The sequence below is a fragment of the Aethalodelphis obliquidens genome, unplaced genomic scaffold, assembly GCF_003676395.1.
Source record: "Aethalodelphis obliquidens isolate GAN/ISIS:26980383/991018 unplaced genomic scaffold, ASM367639v1 scaffold78, whole genome shotgun sequence".
NCBI classification, from domain to species: Eukaryota; Metazoa; Chordata; class Mammalia; order Artiodactyla; family Delphinidae; genus Aethalodelphis; species Aethalodelphis obliquidens.
This window is the reverse complement of record NW_020838022.1, coordinates 6455087-6474699: the sequence shown is the minus strand read 5'-3', so window position 1 is coordinate 6474699 and position 19613 is coordinate 6455087. Positions and strand designations below refer to the sequence as shown.

Here is a 19613-nt window from a genome sequence, read left to right as displayed (position 1 = left end):
AAAAGACTTCATTTAGAATTTGAATTTGGGGAATTTTATCAAAAATATCAAAAAGGTTTGCACACTTGACGAAATAGGATCACAGACTATTATGAAACAATAATTATCCATTTAACCAAACTGACAATAAAAGATTTCAAAGGCAAATGCAGAAGGTTACATAATTATGAGTAAAACCAATCAAAGACCTGATAAAGCACAGAAAATAATTTTGATAAGACACAAAATCTTTGCTTTCTAGGCAGATCACTTAAGAGGTAAAGAAAAACTTTTAATAATCTCTTATCAAGACCAGACCAATAATCTAAAAAAACTTTGTCCTTTTACAGAGAGAGAAACTAATTTTAATTTTGTACCACCTTACTTTTGATATTAAACTCATTTTTTAACTTAAATACATTAATTCCAATCTTAGCCAGCTTGACCACACATAAAATTCCTATCCCAAGATTTCAAAAAATAAGCCTTCTGTAATTTTCTCTGTCTATTTTAGTTTGTTCTTCATTTTCTTCCTTCTCATTCTGAAATAACTGGCTTTTAGGACAAAATCACTTTTATTTCCTCAACAAAAATGCGTCTCCATTCCTTACACATTTTCTTGCCAAAAACACGTACCCTACTTTTCTTGCATACAGAGATATTTCCCTTATTATTTCTAGTAGTTTTGATTACATATATTAATTAGAATTTTTAACCCTTAGAAACCTTAATTTCTAGTGAAAACTAAGAAGTAAGCAATTGTGTACTGTCTGTTATACCAGCATTCTTTAGGTGGACAAATTTATAAATATATTTCATAATTTCTAGAAACATGCCTTTTCACGCTGTGGGCTTTCAGTGTAGCACAAGACATGTTTACTAATAAACCCATATATCTTTAGTTTCTCTGTAATAAGACAAGAAAGAGTAGGTAATTAATGCTTCATTATTTTATCTTATTTGGAAATGATCTAGATATTTAATTACTATTCATCATTTAATCTAAATTAGCAAAAATTCTAAGGTTTCAAATTACCAAAGAGATGTGGAGAACTATTTTTAAGTACGCATACCGTAAAACATAATTACTATTAAAAACTTCACCTAAAAACTCTTATCCCACTGACATTTATCTAAATTATTTGCTCCCAGCAGTTATGTTTAAACTACTCACGAAAACTTCATGAGTCATTAGACAGAGTCAGCTATCATCCTAAGCTATTTTTCCTGCAGACAAATTTTTGCAATGGAAATAACGTGAACTTATTTGCCTAACAAACCCAGGTAGACTGTAAGTTGTTTATCTGCATTATATTGAATGCTGATAACTTTGAAAACATGTTTAATTAAACCAACAAACTTAAACTAGCTTTTATTTACCAAAGATTATTAGGGTTAAGTTGTTTTTGTTTTTTTAATTTTATTTTTATTTTTTTGGCTGCGTTGGGTCTTTGTTGCTGTGTGTGGGCTTTCTCTAGTTGTGGAAGGACCTGGGGGTGGTTTCCAGCTTTTGGCTATTAAAGTAAGCCCGTGTGAACATTTAATTGTTTGCTGAATTATTTTTATGGTCGATGCTTTACAATCATGGTCAGATCATTCTGACACCTAATTCACTTTGGAGTTAGTGTCACTTGATCGTCTTTTCTCATTCAGGTTGTGAATTTCCTGGTTCTTTGTATGAAGGATGATCTTCCATTGTGTCCTGGACATTTTGGTGACGTGTCAGGAGACACTGGGGTCTGTTGGAGCTGGATACTGTAGCACAGGGGTCCCCAAACCCCAGGCCGAGGACCGATCCTGGTCGGAGGCCTGTTAGGAACCGGGCCGCACAGCAGGAGGTGAGGGGCGGGCGAGGGAGCGAGGCTTTGTCTGCGGTTTCCCACGGCTCCCATTACCGCCTGGACCACCCCCGCTCCCCCGTCCGTGGGAAAATGGTCTTCCATGGAAATCGGACCCTGGAGCCAAGAAGGTTGGGGACCGCTGCTCTAGCTTGCAGTGCCCCTGTTGAGGTTTGGCGAGCAGGCCCTGGCCTCCTGCCGTGGGCTGCGCTTGGGAGGACAGCATGAATTTCCAAGCCTCTGCGGTGCTGTTTTGGTTTGCTTGGTTTACCGCAGGCTGCTGGGGATGCTGCCTGGGGAAATGGAAGGAGCTTCCCCAGGCCGGGCCACCTTGGGATTCTAGGCGGGGGAAGGGATTCCACCTGCTGCCTCCACGAAAGGGATGCTTGCTGTGTGGGGAGCTTCTGGAGGCAGGAGCCCCTGCCAGTGGGCAATGGGGAATGTTTCCTGGGCCTGGGCTCTTTGTGGCCGGTGCCTCCCAGCAGTAGAGTGTCTCTTGGGGGCGGAGAGGGCAGTTTCAGGGCCAGCAGAGAAGCAGTGTGCTTGCTTGGCAGGCACTTTATTGTGATCCAATCCCCCCTTTGTGTGTCTTTGCACGGAGGAATGGAGTCTCAGCTGTGAAGGAAAGAATTTCCCAGGTTGGGTGCTCCTTTTGGTGACCCGTCCCTTGCCAGTGCCCCCAGTTACAAGATTTCTCTGTGTGAGGGAGGAGAGCCTCAGACCGGGTGGGGAGGGGAGTCCTGTTCAATGTGGAGGGAGGGCCCCTGGATGACAGGAGCCCTACAGCCAGCAGGGAAGGATGGCCGCTATTCCTTTACTGTGACCTCACCAGTTGGGATATTATTAAGCCCCAGTTGCCTTCTCTTTTTAGAGTGTTTAGTCCTAAGGAGCAGGGACTGGGTTTGGGCGATGCTGTTGTCATTGTGATTTCCGTCGCCTTCAGCATTTTCTGTCCCCAGACTTCCTCTCCTTCCTCCTGAGGGAACCATGGAAGACAAAGTCATGATGGCCCTGGGTGGTATGACAGATGCTACTGTCTCCCCGCAGTGCCCTTCCCCCTCCTGAGTGCTCCTCTTGGGGGGCCCTTCCTGCCACTTGCAGAGGGTCCTTCTTCTGTCACCCACACGTGTCACCCCACCCTCCTTGTTTGTCTCCCCCCATCTCAAATGCAGGCCAGGCCTGCTCCCCTTCTCCCCCATGAAACCTGTTCTCGGCCCGACCATTTTGTCCCTTTACCCCCGCCTCTTTTATAGAACTGTTCTTGATGATCTGGAGCTGAAGGGGACTTTGTGCTCTTTCCGGTGACTATGTACTTCTCCCAGGAGCCATGGGGTGTCAGGGTCCCAGCAAGAGGGTCCTCTCCAGGGACACGGTACAGGAGATTAATGGGAATGTGGACTCAGTGGGTGAGGACTTCTTTTCCAGGGATGAAGACTGGGCTGTTTCTGACCAGGATCCTGTCCCTTAGACACCCACCTCCTGACATCAGCTCTGAGTTGGGCCAAGAAAGCTCCACAGGAGGTGTCCCTTGATGTGATGTCCCCTTGACTAGGATCAGTTCAGCATCAGCTAAGCAGCACAGTAGCCTCAGACTCAAGCCCCAGCCACCAGAGCCCTTTAGATTTTACATAGTTTCTCTTTTTTATTTTGTGTTTCAAACATATTAGCCAAGACATTACTATGGATGGGATCTGGGTGTTATGGGTTTAAATTATAAACCTTTAATTTTGTAGAGTTTTATAAAAGAAAACATGACTCAGTGCATGCTTTTACCACTAACCATATTAACAATATGTGATGAAATTTGTTTTAAGTGAATTACAACTTGTCTTCCTGGAACCTCTAGTCCTTCTCAAGAATTTTCTCTTTTCTTTGAAGCGTAAAAGCCATAGTAGGCTATAAGAAAAATTGAAGAGATCATTATATTTATGTCCATATTCGTTCTAAATGGCTAACTATATAATCTATAGATAATTTCTATTGAAGACAATTACAAGGGATAACTGGCAGATTAATATTAAACTCCACACGGTTTAAAAACCTAACTATTTCAAATAAAAAGGAAAAAGAAAACAGAAAGAAAATGCCTTTATCCGACCGTCCTCATTGGTTAGTGACTCAGCTGAAAGGTAAGCCTGGGAATTGTCCAGAAGCAACAGTGCTCTGACTTCCCCTTCATTGTCCTAAAACATTCGGTTGACAATGCCTGACCTCAGGAACAGAGCTTTGAAGGAATCATTCTGAAAATGATTCTCTGGTGAAGCAAACATCTTTACTAGGTTTACAATCACAGACAACGCAGTGTCCTCTCGCACACTTCTGGGCAGCTTTACTTTGCAAATATGGATTGACCTTATCTTCTTAGAGTAATCTTCATTTGCATGTAAAAAGGTGGACAGGTGATCCTTGTTTATTTTCCTCCCAGGCATGCAGAGCTCTTGTCCCCTAGCCTGAGTGGTTTCTCACACTGATTTACAAAAGACGTCAATTTCATCCCCACTGTACAATTGAGCTACATACAGTTTCTCCTCTTTGATTCATAGGGATAACTTCTGTCCAGATGGCTCAACACTAGGTAAACACTGAAAATTTGGAGACACTGACAACCCGAGATATTCGGGTTCTTAGAAAGAGGCCTTCTCCAGAGGACTATGCTAAGCATTACAGAAGATATAAGACGAAACAAGGTTCCTCTCCTTCAGGGAAGCATAATGTAGTAGCAGAAACACGGGGTATGCCAACAGGAGACCAAAATTGGTCTAAAATCTGCCACCGGTAATCCAAGTGACCCTGCGGACATCGCGTCCTGCATCTCAATTTTTTTATATGTCAAGGAGAGATATAAATGGAACCCACACCATACGGTTAAAACCTACCTAACAAGAATAAAATAATAATAGCTGGGAAGGAAGTGCCAGCGAACCAGACAAGGGATTTAAAAATATAAGGGGCTGTTATTCCTGATCTAGCGAGGGGTCTGACCAGGAGGACCAAAGGCCTCTTAACTTAAGGAGTCCCGGGACGAGCCTAGCGATGATTTTCGGGGTTGGTGGCCCTAACCAGGCGAACTTCCCGGGAGAAAGGGAAACCGACTGCCAGAACGCGACGCAGGAGTAATCTGGCCGCCACTCCGCAAGTCGGGGGTCCGAGATCACGGCGTCGCGCATCAGCAGACTGCATCATTCCCAGGAGACGAGACGCCTATTGTGGCATAGCTAGGCCTCCCGCGGGCCCGAGACGCGGTAACCAGAACTCTTTTATTTGCATCCGGGGCTAAACCCGGGATGGGAAGGACCCGCGAGCCCTTCCGGACTCGCTAGGCTGCGACTCCCCAGACTGAGGGAGGGCGAGGTTGGGCGTGGCTGTCACGGAACCACCGGAAATGCATTCTTCCTTTTCCGGTTGGGGCCAGTCCACAGCCCGCGACCCCGAAATGGCGGGTTGCGGAATGTTCTCGGGCCGCTAGTGGGATTGGGCTGGGGACTGAGCTGCCAAGGCCCCGCGCTCCCGGACCCCGGCGTCTTGGGGCGCCGCTCGCGGGGCCTCGCGCTTTCCCGACATCGACCCCGGGAGCGCGGGAACCCGGACCTTCCTTCCTCCCCGCGGGGGCGAGAGGCGTGGCGACTTCATAGCCGAGCCCAGAAAGAGGGAAGTGGCGTCCACGGAAGCCGGAGCTGGGTGGAGGTAATTTGATTTTCCTTCTGGGTTTGGTCAGGAGGGCCCCCGAGAGATGCCGGCCGCACGCGCCAGCTGCGTGGTGGCGAGCTGGGGTGCGGGCGCGCAGCCTTTTCCTTTTCGCGGTGGCGTCGCTGCTGGGCGACGGGTCGGCCTGAGAGCCGGCGGGACCTGTTCTCAGCGAGGCCGGCACTCAGTTTCCTACAGCCACATCTAATCTCTGGAAGCAACCTCTTTGTACCCTGTGTGCAGATATAACCCAGGGCTGCTGCTGAAGCACGCTCGGAGGCTGCCGGTGTGCTGAGTGCACGCGGGCGCCCTCGCGGTCGGTCCTCACATGTAGGTGTAGATGGGGGATGGGGCGTAAGGCCTACCAAGGAGCCCAGCGAAACTTGCCCGTTTCCGCTGGCTTATGAGCATATCCCTGGAGAAAGGGTCATTTCAGCTTCCTAGACATTAGTTTTGGCTGACAAAGAAAAACAGGACGTGTCCCTGTACCTCCTGAGCCTGTACAGGCAGCAAGGAACCAGCCAAATTATTTCTTTGAATACCGGTGACATCCTTGAAAGAACTTTGTTGTTTCTGCTGGATCACCTCCGAGAAAATCAGACTCTCAAGGCCGTCCTCAGCCTTGCTTAAAGATCTCTATGACCCTGAGGAAGTGTAAAGTCAAGAGAAGGCTTACGTTTACAAGGACCCTTCCTGTCTCTGAAGAACCTTAATCGTCACCGTTTCTCCTTTCCTTTTTTATAGTTTGACGTTTGGGTATCTTGTAAACAAAGCCAACTGTCAGTTTTTCCAGTAAAGTAAGCAAAAATTTTCAGACACAGGTACAGAGCTGCTCAGTGCCCTTTATAAGTCTTCCCCCAGAAAAACAATGTTGATGCCATCTTATTGCTTAGTGGGGGGATACTTGCTGAGAGGAATAAGGTTGCTTTTTCTCTAATTACTTCTTTTCTGATCTGGCCGCCTCAGTTTCCTTTCCAATATTAATATGAAAAGAGAATATCAAATGTTCCATGAAGCAAAGGCGTCAGTCTCCATAATAGGATGAAGGGGCAGAGAAGTTGTTTTCACCCTGACTAAAGACAAAAAACTGGGGTGATCTATTACAATTTAGAGAAAGTCAAATATGCCCCATTTGTAAAGGTGGGACAGGAAGCACACAGATTAAGTATTGGATAATATCAAAGCTCGTTTTAGTGAATGGGTGCCAGTTTTTTCACCCATCAACCTTAAAAAAAAAAAGTGATCAACTGACTTTTGTCTTCCCTGAGCTGTGCTTTGTTTCAGAGTTGGGTAACAAAGGAAAGGGGAAAAACATGTCCAGAAGTAGTCTTGAGTCATCCTGAGTGGCAGTTGATTTTAAAGGCGAGGCAGGACAGGAACTTTTCTGCTCTTTCTTCTCTGATAACTATAAATAGCAAGTAAATATGTGTCATGTGGCTTTCTTCTTGACGTTTACTTTTTTTTTCTGCCCTCCCTCAGTGACCTTGGGGAGAAGATCCACTCATTGGTTTTGTACCAAGCCTGACAAGGCCTCAGTTGTCAAAGGTGGCACCAGGAGGATGTCACACATAGGAGTAAAACTATTCCTAGAGCAAATGATGATGAGACATCTGAAGGTGAATGCATGCTTGTACCCACACGTGGAGGCTTTGTGGGAGACTAAGGGGTCTGTGAAAGAGAGCTCCAGTCAGAGTAAGAAATCCAGCCCACAGATGGACAGTCTTGGTCCTGAGAGCGCTCGCCAGCACTTCCGGAGCTTCTATTATCATGAAGCACCTGGACCGCTTGAGGCTGTCAGCCAACTGCAGGAATTATGCCATCAGTGGCTGAGGCCAGAGATCCACTCAAAAGAGCAGATCTTGGAATTGCTGGTGCTAGAGCAGTTCCTGACCATTCTGCCCAGGGATATCCAGAACTGGGTGCAGAAGTATCATCCACAGAGCATCAGAGAGGCTGTGGCCCTGGTAGACCGTTTTCAGAAAGAACATGGTGGAATAAGTAATGAGGTGAGCAGAAAGATTCCTTACGGGTACACTGAAATAGGGTAAAGGTCCGGGGCGGGGGCTGCTAATTGGATAATGGGATGGATTAGGTCATTCTTCTGTTGTTGCTTTAGAACAGCTAAGTGCGATCTGAAATCACAGACTGGCAGCGACAGTCAGCCTCCAGGTTTCGGAGTTCCTGGGAGTCTTTCCTGGCCTTCGAGAAAAGAAATGCATTTCGCCCTCTTCAGGGCCAGGGTGAATTGAGGGTGATGGGCCTGGTCTAGCATGGCTGAGGAGACAGGACTTAGCAACAGAGAAATAAAAGGCAAGAAAGACTTGGGGAAGGAGAAAAAAACCTGAAAGTGTGGACAGCACTTAGAGATCAAAGGCAAGAGAGGGTAGCAACCGAAGTATAAATCAAACATCTCTGGGGAGACTGCAAAGGAAGAGAAGAGATAGAAAAAAAGGAAACAGGGATACGGAAAGAAGAAAAGTGCCAACAGAAAAATGGAGAGAAAGTGCTGAGGGGTGGTGCCCTCTGTGGTGGGAACACACATCTCAGGGCCAGGAGGAAAGAGCCCTGTGGCCTCCCTTAGTGCTTGGCCTTGGCCTTGCTGGTGAGTGGGGAACCAAGGTCTGTCCTTGGGAGATGGCAGCACACTTCCTTTCCTCGAGAGTCCACCTTGAGGAACACAGGTGTCTTATTACAACTGAAGCATATGGAGGAAAGTTAGAGTCCCAACTCTTCCCTCATTTTTTCCCTCCGCTGCATCCCCTTTCTCCATTAAATCGTTCCCTGGACGTGGGAGGATTGGAAAATCTGACTGACAGGAAAACCTTTTTTCTTTGCGTCCTTATTTTGTTTTAGAGAAAACTAGAAGATACAAATCCACTAGGTCAAGGATCCAAGTCTAGAAAGCAAGAGAGTGGAGGCAGCAAAAGGACAGGCAGCCTACCCCACCCTGCTCGTGGCCTGAGCTGTGGCCATCTGTGGAGGGGTGGAGGCCGGCAGCAGTCACAGCTTCTCTCATTTTATCCTAATCTTCCCAGATCACATGTATAGTTCCTTGTGAGGAAACCATGGTGCAGTATCTCTTTTTAAAAATGACTTCCTGGGCTTCCCTGGTGGCGCAGTGGTTGAGAATCTGCCTGCTAATGCAGGGGACATGGGTTCGAGCCCTGGTCTGGGAGGATCCCACATGCCATGGAGCGACTAGGCCCGTGAGCCACAACTACTGAGCCTGCGCGTCTGGAGCCTGTGCTCTGCAACAGGAGAGGCTGCGATGGTGAGAGGCCCATGCACCGCGATGAAGAGTGGCCCCCGCTTGCCACAACTAGAGAAAGCCCTCGCACAGAAACGAAGACCCAACACAGCAAAAATAAATTAATTAATTAAAAAATGACTTCCTTTAACGTTACACGCTCCCCAAACCTGGGCTCTAGTCTTGTTTGTTCCTCCACCACCACCCCAAGGCCAAAAGTTCTTTGCTAACGAGGATGGGGATTATTTCTAGGTCACAGCCCATGAGCTGGGAAAGGAGGCATTGCTCTTGGGAGAAACAGCAGTGGCCCCAGGCTTTAAGTGGAAGCCAGCAGAGCCCCAACCAATGGGTGTGTTCCAGAAAGAATGTTGGAATACATACCGGGTACTGCAAGAACAGCTGGGCTGGAATACTCAGAAAGAAACCCAGCCTTTATATGGAAGAGGTGAGGAGCTTCATAATAATTCTCTTCTCCTGGGAGCTGTGATAGTAATTGGTTCAGCTAGAATGTCACGGAATTTTCCAGCTGCCCAGCCCTGCTGGCACTTAGGATGGCTCTCTGGTGGGAGTATAGTAGGCCAGTGGTGGGTGAAGGTGAGGGTCATTCTGTGGTACAGAAACATCCCAACCACAGAACCCTGGTATTTACAATGTGGACCTTGCTCCTTAGAAATCTGAGAGGAGAGAGGAAGATACAGCAGGAACAGGCGGGGTCATCTCACCCTTACAAGTTAAAGGAGAAATTGGGATCAGAAATGGACTGTCATTGGCAGAATGGGAAGATAATTGTACACCAGGAAAAAAGTAATAAATCTCCCACATTTCCTACCGTACACTGGAGGACCTGAGGCTTTCATTTTCAAACACCTCTAATTCTTGCCCAGCTCAGCAAACAATTTATTTTATGAGAGGAAAAACATAATGGATTTCCTTTTATTTCATGAAATCTGTGGAAAGAGTCAACTGGGAACCAATTCTGCGGAGTGGTGGATATTTGGTTCTTGTTTGCAAGGAGAAGGCCACTTCTGGCACAGCACATCACACACGCACGCACACACACACGTGCGCGAAGATGAGCCATCTTTACCGAAGGAGTCCTATATTGTAGAAATTGCCTCAGGGTATTCATAAATAGAAAAGAGAAAGTTTTTCTGGCTCTTTTCCCCCCACAGCTGTGCCTGCTCAACAGATTCTAGCCTTTTCTGAGCAGGAAAGCACCCCAAGCTGGAAGATGGCATCTGAGCTCATCCTGCCTGAGTCCCAGGTGAGCTGTACTTTCCAGCTTTTCCAGGCAGCCTGAACGTGACCTTGTCTGCTTTTCTCTGCTACCCATGACCCACCGTACCTGGCAGGTGCTCTTGAGGTGCGTTAGTCCCAGGTGTTCTCTAGGCAACGAGGCTTGGCCCTGTGGGAATTGGGCACCTCCCAAGCTGTGTACTGATCTCTTTGGTGCCTTCCTTTTCTGCCATCTCACTTCTTTTCCCTTAAATATTATACTCTTAAGGTCTTCAGTGACTGGCCTCCCGTGTCATTCGGAGATGAGTGATAGGATGGCTTTTGTCGTGGCAAGTACTGAACTACAACTTATTCTCTTCTTTAGAGTCTGTTGACATTTGAAGATGTGGCCTTGTTTTTTACCGAGGAAGAATGGCAATTACTGGACCCTGCTCAGAAGATCCTCTACCATAATGTAATGCAGGAAAACTATGAGACTGTCATCTCTCTAGGTAAAGATTCTTCCTTTCCTTTGTGTAGAACTTGTGTAATCTGTCCCGTCCTCAGTTCATGAAAAATGAACTCCTGTGAGAAAGTCCCAGTGTTCCAGTGGCGGGTTGGTTCTCAGCTTGATGGTGTGGGGAAAAGGAAAGGCATATCCAGACCACCCGGAGAGCTTTTTACGAATACACATCTCACTTCTTTATTCTAGGTAGAGTTCTTAATCTCTCATACTCCTGCCCCGCCCTGCAAACCCACTCTTCCCATATCTTTTCCATGTCAGTAGCGGGCACCACGACTTACCCAGTTGCTCAGGCCCAAAACCTCTCAGTTATCCTTCTTTCTGGTCTTTTTGTTACACCCCCCAGCCGATCCGTCAGCAAGTGCCCTGAGCTCTGTCTTCAAAATAGGTCCTGCAACGCCGTTAATCAACTATACTCCAGTATAAGATTAAAAAGTTTTTAACAAAAGGTGCTGAATACAACCACGTCTCAACCTCTTCTGCTCTCACCATCTGGTCTAAGCCACCTTATCTCTAAGTAGGTCTGCTGGAATACCACTGCACTCCCCGCCCCCTCCACATCGTTTCCATCTGTCCTCCTTATAGGTTTAGTTCTTCGCTTCCTCATTGCATATCCACCTACAACCACAGTAGAGTATAAAGAAGATGTGGAATCTAAGATTCTGCCCATTTAAATGTTGGGAGTAAATAAAAGTATAAAAGAGTCATTCACTTTTCCTGAAAATAGTCTGGAATTAAGATGGCAGTCCGTGACCTCAAAGTTTTATTCTCAGAACATTATCATTGCACCCTAAACTTAAAGCGATCTGTTTAGCACAAGGGCAAGAACCATAGACCCGAGGTCCCCAAGAGTTCAAGGACAGTCTTAGAGAGTCTCCTTGAGGTAAGTGTATACATAGGAAGAGGAGAAGATTCCTTGATAGGAACCTTTATAGGAGCTTAACATTTTTAAGATTCTGTTCCTGTATTTTTTCTTTTTTTTTTGCGGTACGCGGTCCTCTCAGTGTTGTGGCCTCTCCCGTTGCGGAGCACAGGCTTCAGACGCACAGGCCCAGTGGCCATGGCTCACAGGCCCAGCCGCTCCGCGGCATGCGGGACCCTCCCGGATCGGGGCACGAACCCATGTGTCCTGCATCGGCAGGCGGACTCTCAACCACTGCGCCACCAGGGAAGCCCTGTATTTTTTTAATTTAACTTTTAATTGAGTTAATTGTAGATTCATATGCATATTTAAAATGTAATACAAAGAGAACCCACGTACACTTTACCCATTTTCCGTCAATGATAACTTTTGCAAAAGTATATAATATCACAACCAGAATATTAATACTGATATAGTCCACTGACCTTATTCATGTTTCCGTTTTCCCTTGTATGTGTGTGTGTTTAGATCTATAAAGTTTTATCAAAAAAAAAAAAAAAAAAGTTTTATCACATGTTGAGGTTTGTGTATTCGCCCCCACAATCAAGATACTGGACAGTTACATAACCACAAGGAGCCCTCCTGTTGCCCTTTTATAACCACACACATTTCCCTCCCACATCCCACCCCATCACCAACCTATGCCAACCACTGATCTGTTCTACAGTTTTTTAATTTTGCCATTTCAAAAATGTTATATGAATAGAGTCATGCAGTATGTAGCTTTGGGGGATTAACTTTTCTCATTCAGAATAAGTCCCTGGAAATTCATCTTAGCTATTGCGTGTATCGGTAGTTCAGATGAACTGCTGAGAAGCATTCCATGATATTGATATGCCACAATTTGTTTAACCATTCACCCATCGAAAGGTATTTTTGCTGTCTTCAGTTTTTGGCTATTGCGAATAAAGCTGCCGTGAACATTCACGTACAGGATTTTGTGTAGAGATAAGTTTTCGTTTCTCTGGGATAAATGCCTTTAAGGGTGCAATTGCTGGTTCATATGGTAATTACATGTTTAATGCCAAACTGTTTTTCAAAGTTGCTGTACCATTTTACATTCTCAGCCAGCAATGGATGTGATCCAGTTTTTCTACATTCTTGCCGTTGTTTAGTAGTATCACCATTTTTTAAAAAAATACTTTTTTTGCCTTTCTGCTAAGTATGTAGTGTTATCTCATTGTGGTTTGGATTTGCATTTCCCTAATAGCTAATGATGTTTTGTAGCTTTTCATGTGCTTATTTGCTATCTCTATGTTCAGTGAAATGGCTTTTGCCCATATTTTAATTAAGTTGTTTTTTAACTGTTGAGTTTTGAGAGTTCTTTATAGATTCTAGATTCTAGTGCTTTCGTGGATATGTGGTTTGCAAGGAGTTTCCCCAAGGCTGTGTATTTTTCTTTTTATCCTCTTCCCATGGGCTTCCACAGAGTAAAAATTTTGAATTGTGATAACCAATTTTTTATTTTTTCCTTTTATAGATTGTATTTTTGTTATCAAGGCTAGCAGTCTGACTAGCTATAGATCCCTAAAATTTTCTATGTTTTTCCTAAAAGTTTTATAATTTTACATTTAAGTCCACGATTCTTATTGAGTTGATTATTATATAAGGTATGAAGTTTAGGTTGAAGTTCATTTTTTTTGCCTATGGAGGTCCAATTGCTTCAGCCTCGTTTGTTGAAGAGACTGGCCTTCCTCCACTGAAATGCTTTTGCACTTTTGTCAAAGATCAGTTGGGCATATTTGTGTACATCTATTTTGTTCCATCGAGCTATGTGTCTATCCTTCTGCCAGTATGGCACTGTCTTGATTACTGTAGCTATACAATTTAGGAAGCCTTAATATCTATCAGGTAGAGTGATTCTTCCCACTTTATTCTTTTGTCAAGATAAAATTTTATTTTAGCTATTCTAGGGCCTGTTCCTTTCCATGTAAATTTTAGAATAAGCTTATCTATGTCTACAATAAACTTTGTTGGAATTTTGCTAGAAATTACATTAAACCTATATATTAATTTGAGGGGGAGTGATATCTTTACTATGTTGATCTTTCTAATCAGAGAACACAGTATGTTTATTTATTCGGGTCTTCTTTGACTTCTTTCATCAGCTTTTTGTAATTTTCAGTGTACAGATCTTTTGCATGTTTGTTACGTGTATGTAGAAGCTAATTTTCATTGGAGCAATTGTAAATGGTATTATTTTAAATTTGGTTTCTGCATGTTTATTGTTTTTGTATAGGCGTGCCACTAATTTTGTTTTGTTTTCTTATCCTGTGACCCTACTGAACTCACTTATTAGTTCTAAGAAGTTTTTTAAGTCTTTCACTATTACCTATGGTGTTAGTACAGGTTTTTTTGTTGATACTCTCATCAGGTCGATATAATTCCTTATTTTCTGAGTGTTTTTTATCGTGAATGGATGTGGGGTTTGTCAAATACTTTTCTGTGTCAGTTAATGGGATTATGATCTTTGAAAGCTCGTTGATATGGTGGGTTATGTTGATTGATTTCAAATGTTGAACCAGCTTTGCATACCTGCAGTAAATCCTACTTGATCATGGTATATAATTCTTAATTATTGTTACATTCAGTTTGCCAGTATTTTGTTGAGGATTGTTGTATTTAAGTTCATGGGAGATGTTAGTCTGTAGTTTTCTTTTTTAGTACTGTCTTTGTATGATTTTGCTATCAGGGTAATTACTGGCCTTATAAAATGACTTGGGTAGTATTTCTTCCTCTTGTCTTTTCTGGAAGAGATTATATACAAGTGGTGTTAATTCTATAAATAGTTGGTAGAATTCTCCAGTAACACTATATGAACCTGGAGATGTCTTTTTTAGCAGCTTTTAAATTATGAATTCAGTTTCTCTAATGGTCAGAGTGCTATTCAGATTATCTATTTCATATTGGTTGAATTATGGTAGTTTGTGGATTTTGAGAAATTGGCCCATTTTTCCTAACTTTTAAAATCCACGAACATAAGTTGTTTATAGTATTCCCTTATTATCTTTTTTTTTTTTTTTTTTTGGTACGTGGGCCTCTCTCACTGTTGTGGCCTCTCCCGCTGCGGAGCACAGGCTCTGGACGCGTAGGCTCAGCGGCCATGGCTCACGGGCCCAGCCGCTCTGCGGCATGTGGGATCTTCCCGGACCGGGGCACAAACCCGCGTCCCCTGCATTGGCAGGCAGACTCTCAACCACTGCGCCACCAGGGAAGCCCCCTTATTATCTTTTTAATTGCTTCAGAATGTGTAGAGATATACCCAATTTCCTTCTTGACACTGATGGTTTATATCTTCTCTCCTATTATTTTTGTCAGTGTTGATACAGGTTTATCAATTTTATTTTCTTTAAGAATAAGCTTTTTGTTTGATTGTGATTTCTTTTGTGATCTTTATTATTCCTTTCTTCAACTTTTTAAAATTTTATTTTGCTTTTTTTCTAGTTTCTTGAGTTAGGAACTTAGATTATTTATTTGAGACCTTTCCTCTTTTTTATTGTAAGCATTTAGGGCTATACATTTTCCTCTGAGCATTCCCTTAGCTGCATTCCACATATTTTGATATATTTTAATTTCATTTTCATTTAACTATGTATTTTTAAATTACCCTTGAGACTTTCTGTTTGAATCATGGATTATTTAGAAGTATACTGTTTCATTTCCATATATTTTTAGATTTTTCTGTTGTCTTTCTGGTTTTGACTTCCAGTCTGATTCCATTTTTGTCAGATTGCCTTTTCTCACTCAAGCTGTGATTTTTTTTTTTGGTTCTAGGTGTGATGTGTTATTTTCTTTATTGCATCCTGATCATTTTGTCTATTATGTTAGGAGAGTCTGGGTCCTATTTAAATATTTTATTTTAATGGGCAGTCACTCTGTTTTAATTTAGCACACAGGTTCTTTCCTACTTTTGTGGAGTATGTGTCTAGTGACAGTTTAGTTTTCAGAGCCTTTATAGTGTTATTGTGGTCTCCTTGGTTTATATGGTACTGCTAAGGTTCCCTTGCGTCCCCGCTGGTGCTGCCTGATGGTGAGGAAGATACTTACCTAGGCCAGAGTGTCTCTCAGTGGGAATCTCTGACCTGTAGGGATGAAAAGGCTTCCTGGGCCCGGCCACTTGTGGCTAGGTCCCTCTTGCTAGTTCTGCATGCCTAATTTGGTGTCTCCTCACTGGAGTTCTAGTGTTGTTAGAAGGTTTCCCATTCAGATTTGGGAAGGAATAAGCCTATCCAGGTAGCCTTCTGTTGCTAGGTTGCGGTTTGGAAAACACTAGATCTGGTTTGCCTTCTTTTTTGGGTGTGGGGATGTAAGACACCTGCTGTGTTACTCTTGTAGTTCTGGGGTCCCAAACCATTTTGCCTTCTTTTTACCACTTTTTAGAATTCTCTGTTCATTGTGTCTTGCATTCTTGAATGGGTTTGTTGTTGTGCCTAGCAAGGAGGATCAGGGAGAAATGGGTCTATGCCATTTTGTCCAGATTGGACCAGAAATCACTTGTTCTTGTATTTTTTAAAAGCTGTCATCATTGATTTTTCTTTTCATTCCTGTAGTTTTCTTGTTCTGGGATCAGATGTCTGATTCTTCTGTTTATTCCAACAGGGTTAAAGCTCAAAAATGACACTGGAAATGACCAACCTATGTCTCTTTCTACATTAGAAATACAAGCATCAGGATGCAAAGTATTAAGAAAGGCCAGAATGAAAGTTGCCCAGAAAACAACGGGCAGAGAAAATCATGGTGGTACACACAGGGTACGGAAACGGCATCGAGCTTTTCCAGGGAAGAAAAGAAAGAAACTTACAACTTGCAGACAAGAGCTTCCAAAACGTATGGATCTTCATGGGAAAGGCCATGCAGGAGAGAAACCTTTTAAATGTCAGGAATGTGGGAAAAGCTTCAGGGTTAGCTCTGACCTAATTAAGCACCAGAGAATTCACACTGAAGAGAAACCCTATAAATGTCAACAATGTGATAAGAGGTTTAGGTGGAGTTCAGATCTTAATAAGCACTTACTGGCACACCAAGGAATAAAACCATATAGATGCTCATGGTGTGGGAAAAGCTTCAGTCATAACACAAATCTACACACCCACCTAAGAATTCACACAGGAGAAAAACCCTTTAAATGTTATGAATGTGGGAAAAGATTCATTCAGAACTCCCACCTTATTAAACACCAGAGAACCCACACAGGTGAGCAGCCTTATACTTGTAGCATATGCAGGAGAAATTTTAGCAGGCGGTCAAGCCTTCTTAGACACCAGAAACTCCACAGGAGAAGGGAATCGTGTCCAGTGTCTCCAGTCTGAAGAAAGCCAGCAGCTAGAGCTTGACCCTAGAGGTGATAAAAGAATACAAAATGATGAGGCACCCAGTGATAGGAATCTATCATCAACAAAATTTGGGAGGGGCACATGTTATGTTTCATAAAAAGGAATCTAAACTCTCTTTTATTCAGCATTGTATCCTCAGTGCCTCCTAGCACAAGACTGATCCATAATGACTTCTTTATAAATAAAAGAGTGAAATAGTTCTCATATATCTAAAGTTACCTATCTATTTCTAACTATCTGTATCTGTCTGGTTACTCAGCTTCCCCACCCCCCGTGATCTAAATTCTTCAGGTATCAGGTGCTCAGCAAATATGTGATGGCCATGAGTCCTACTCCCATTCTTTCTCAGGAGAGACGGAAAATAAGAGTATTCAGGTCCTCTGAAGGGAGCTCAGAGAGAATTACTAAGTTTGAGGCAGTTTCTGTGGCTACCATTCTGGCTACACGAACAACCAAACCAGGGTTCAGGGAACTTCATTCTGGAATAGGAAGAGAGGGTTCAGTGTTTGCCCTGGGAGAAGTACCCCCATTCTAGTTGCCTCTCTCCTGAGCAGCCACTACTGCTGCAGTGTTTTCTGTCAAAGGAATTCCAAGCAGCACACAGAGGCCTGAATGCCAGCACAGACCTAGGGACCCTGGAAGCACTTGATATCTTTCTTCCTGCTGGTCCTCTCAACACTGAGGTATTCAGAATGAAATGATGAAGGAGGTAATCGGGGCCCTCATCCAGGTATCTGTAGAAGGCAGAGGGCAGTGGTGAATGGCCTTTTTTTGACTTTCACTATGTGGACTGGAAGGCTTTCAAGTTGATGCCACCCTGCTCCAGGACCTATCAGGAGGCCCATTTTTATGGCTGTTCAGCCACAGCCCCATATACATGGATGCTTTGCAGGAAGGTCTGGAGATTTTGCAAACTGATTTACTAGAGTGGTAAGGAGAGCCACGTGGCCTCATGGCCTCGTAGCCTCGGTGAACATTGGATGTGAGGAGGGAGTGTCCAGTCAGAGCAGGGTGAGGCCTGTGACTTAGAGTGATGGCTCAGTGAGAGCCAGGTCAGACAGAAACTGGTTTGTTCATGGTGGTTCCTTTTCCTTCCCCATTGGCCTGAGGTTGCGCAGTTGGCCCTCTATATCCACAGGTTCCACGTGCACAGATTCAACCAACCGCGGATCAAAAAAATTCCAGAGCTTAGGAAAGGTAAAACATGAATTTGCTGCATGCTGGCAACTGTTTACATAGCATTTACATTGTACTAGGTATTGTAAGTAATCTAGAGGTGATTTAAAGTATATGGGAAGATGTGTGTAGGTTATATGTAAATACTGCACCATTTTACATAAGGGACTTAAGCATCCTCAGATTTTGGTAGCTGCAGGGGGTCCTAGAACCAATCCCCTGCAGGAGAGACAACTGTATCTCCTGAGAAGACGATGTGATGTCAAGGGAAGGGCAGGGAAGTTGGAAGACATGGGTTTATACCTGTGTCAGATCCTAGTTCAGGATGTTGGTCAAGCCTTCTATATACTTATTATTTCATAAAATTTTACTTTTTAAATGAAAACGGCATTTTGTTTCACATGAGATTTAAACATCAGACAAAATTCCATTGTTTCCATATTACCCAGAGATGACCAACGTTCACTTTTTTAGAATAGGTGTCTTCAGATAATTTCTCTTTTTTTCTTCTTTTTTTTTTTTTGGCCACACCGCACGGCATGCGTGATCTTAGTTCCCCAACCAGGGGTGGAACCTGGGCCCCGGCAGTGAGAGCGCTGAGTCTTAACCACTGGACCACCAGGGAATTCCCCAGATAATTTTTCCATGAAGAGTCCTTTCTAAGCTTGTTTACATGTTTATAAAATGGAGATAGTGATTCCTTCCTATCAGGGCTGCTGTGAGAATTAAGAGAGACTGGTGAGCATGCCTAACATTGGTTACAGAAGATGGTCCATAAACATTTGGAACAGTCTATGTTCATGGTCCATAAACCATGTTACAGAAGATGGTCCATAAACATTTGGAACATCTTTCATCTTGTTTTAAAAAATCAACTCTGTCTACTTATTCAGCTTTTAAGCATCCTTACTGAGTTTTCCATCATTTCCAGCTGTTTTTTTTTATAAATTTATTTATTTTTGCTGTATGCGGATCTCTCACTGTTGTGGCCTCCCCCGTTGCGGAGCACAGGCTCCGGACGCGCAGGCTCAGCGGCCATGGCTCACAGGCCCAGCCGCTCTGCGGCATGTGAGATCCTCCCAGACCGGGGCATGAACCCGTGTCCCCTGCATCGGCAGGCGGACTCTCAACCACTGCGCCACCAGGGAAGCCCTGTTTATTTTTTTTTTGCCTGTGTTGGGTCTTCGTTTCTGTGCGAGGGCTTTCTCCAGTTGCGGTGAGCGGGGGCCACTCTTCATCACGGTGCGCGGGCCTCTCATTGTCGCGGCCTCTCCCGTTGCGGAGCACAGGCTCCAGACGCGCAGGCTCAGTAGTTGTGGTGCACGGGCCTAGCCGCTCCGCGGCACGTGGGATCTTCCCGGACCGGGGCTCGAACCCGTGTCCCCTGCATTGGCAGGCGGATTCTTAACCACTGCGCCAGCAGGGAAGCCTCTCCAGCTCTTTTTAAAGCTGGCTCATGATGGTCAGAAGGGTAGCCTTCTGGTGTGACATTCCTTTCTAGAGATGCTCCTCTCTAGTCAGTGGTAAGCAATAAGCTAATGTCCCCATTCAGCTAGATACACTGCTAATGAGTAACAACCACAATATATTAGATTCCTTAAACTTGAGATGCTTGAAAAAGGAGGGCAAGTGATGGCTAGGGGTGGAATTTTTGTGGACAGTATTTACACTATTAGGTGTATCCTCAAACTCATAA

General features: G+C 44.1%; 1 protein-coding gene across 8 annotated transcripts in view; it reads left to right on the top strand.

Annotated features, from left to right (window-relative positions):
• The first annotated feature begins 5209 nt into the window (after window positions 1-5209).
• Window positions 5210-19613, top strand: part of ZNF75D (zinc finger protein 75D) — a 36213-nt gene continuing 21809 nt past the window's right edge. Inside the window, exons 1-6 of one of the 8 annotated variants that reach the window (XM_027092483.1) lie at window positions 5233-5501; window positions 6981-7507; window positions 9001-9193; window positions 9921-10012; window positions 10349-10475; window positions 16008-17938. In XM_027092483.1, the coding sequence (XP_026948284.1) occupies window positions 7061-7507; window positions 9001-9193; window positions 9921-10012; window positions 10349-10475; window positions 16008-16717 (1569 nt within the window). In that variant the 5' untranslated portion in view covers window positions 5233-5501; window positions 6981-7060 and the 3' untranslated portion in view covers window positions 16718-17938. Of the gene's footprint in view, window positions 5502-6980; window positions 7508-9000; window positions 9194-9920; window positions 10013-10348; window positions 10476-16007; window positions 17939-19613 lie in introns of those variants that run through there. The other 7 variants (XM_027092485.1, XM_027092488.1, XM_027092489.1 and 4 more) reach the window with 7 other exon arrangements.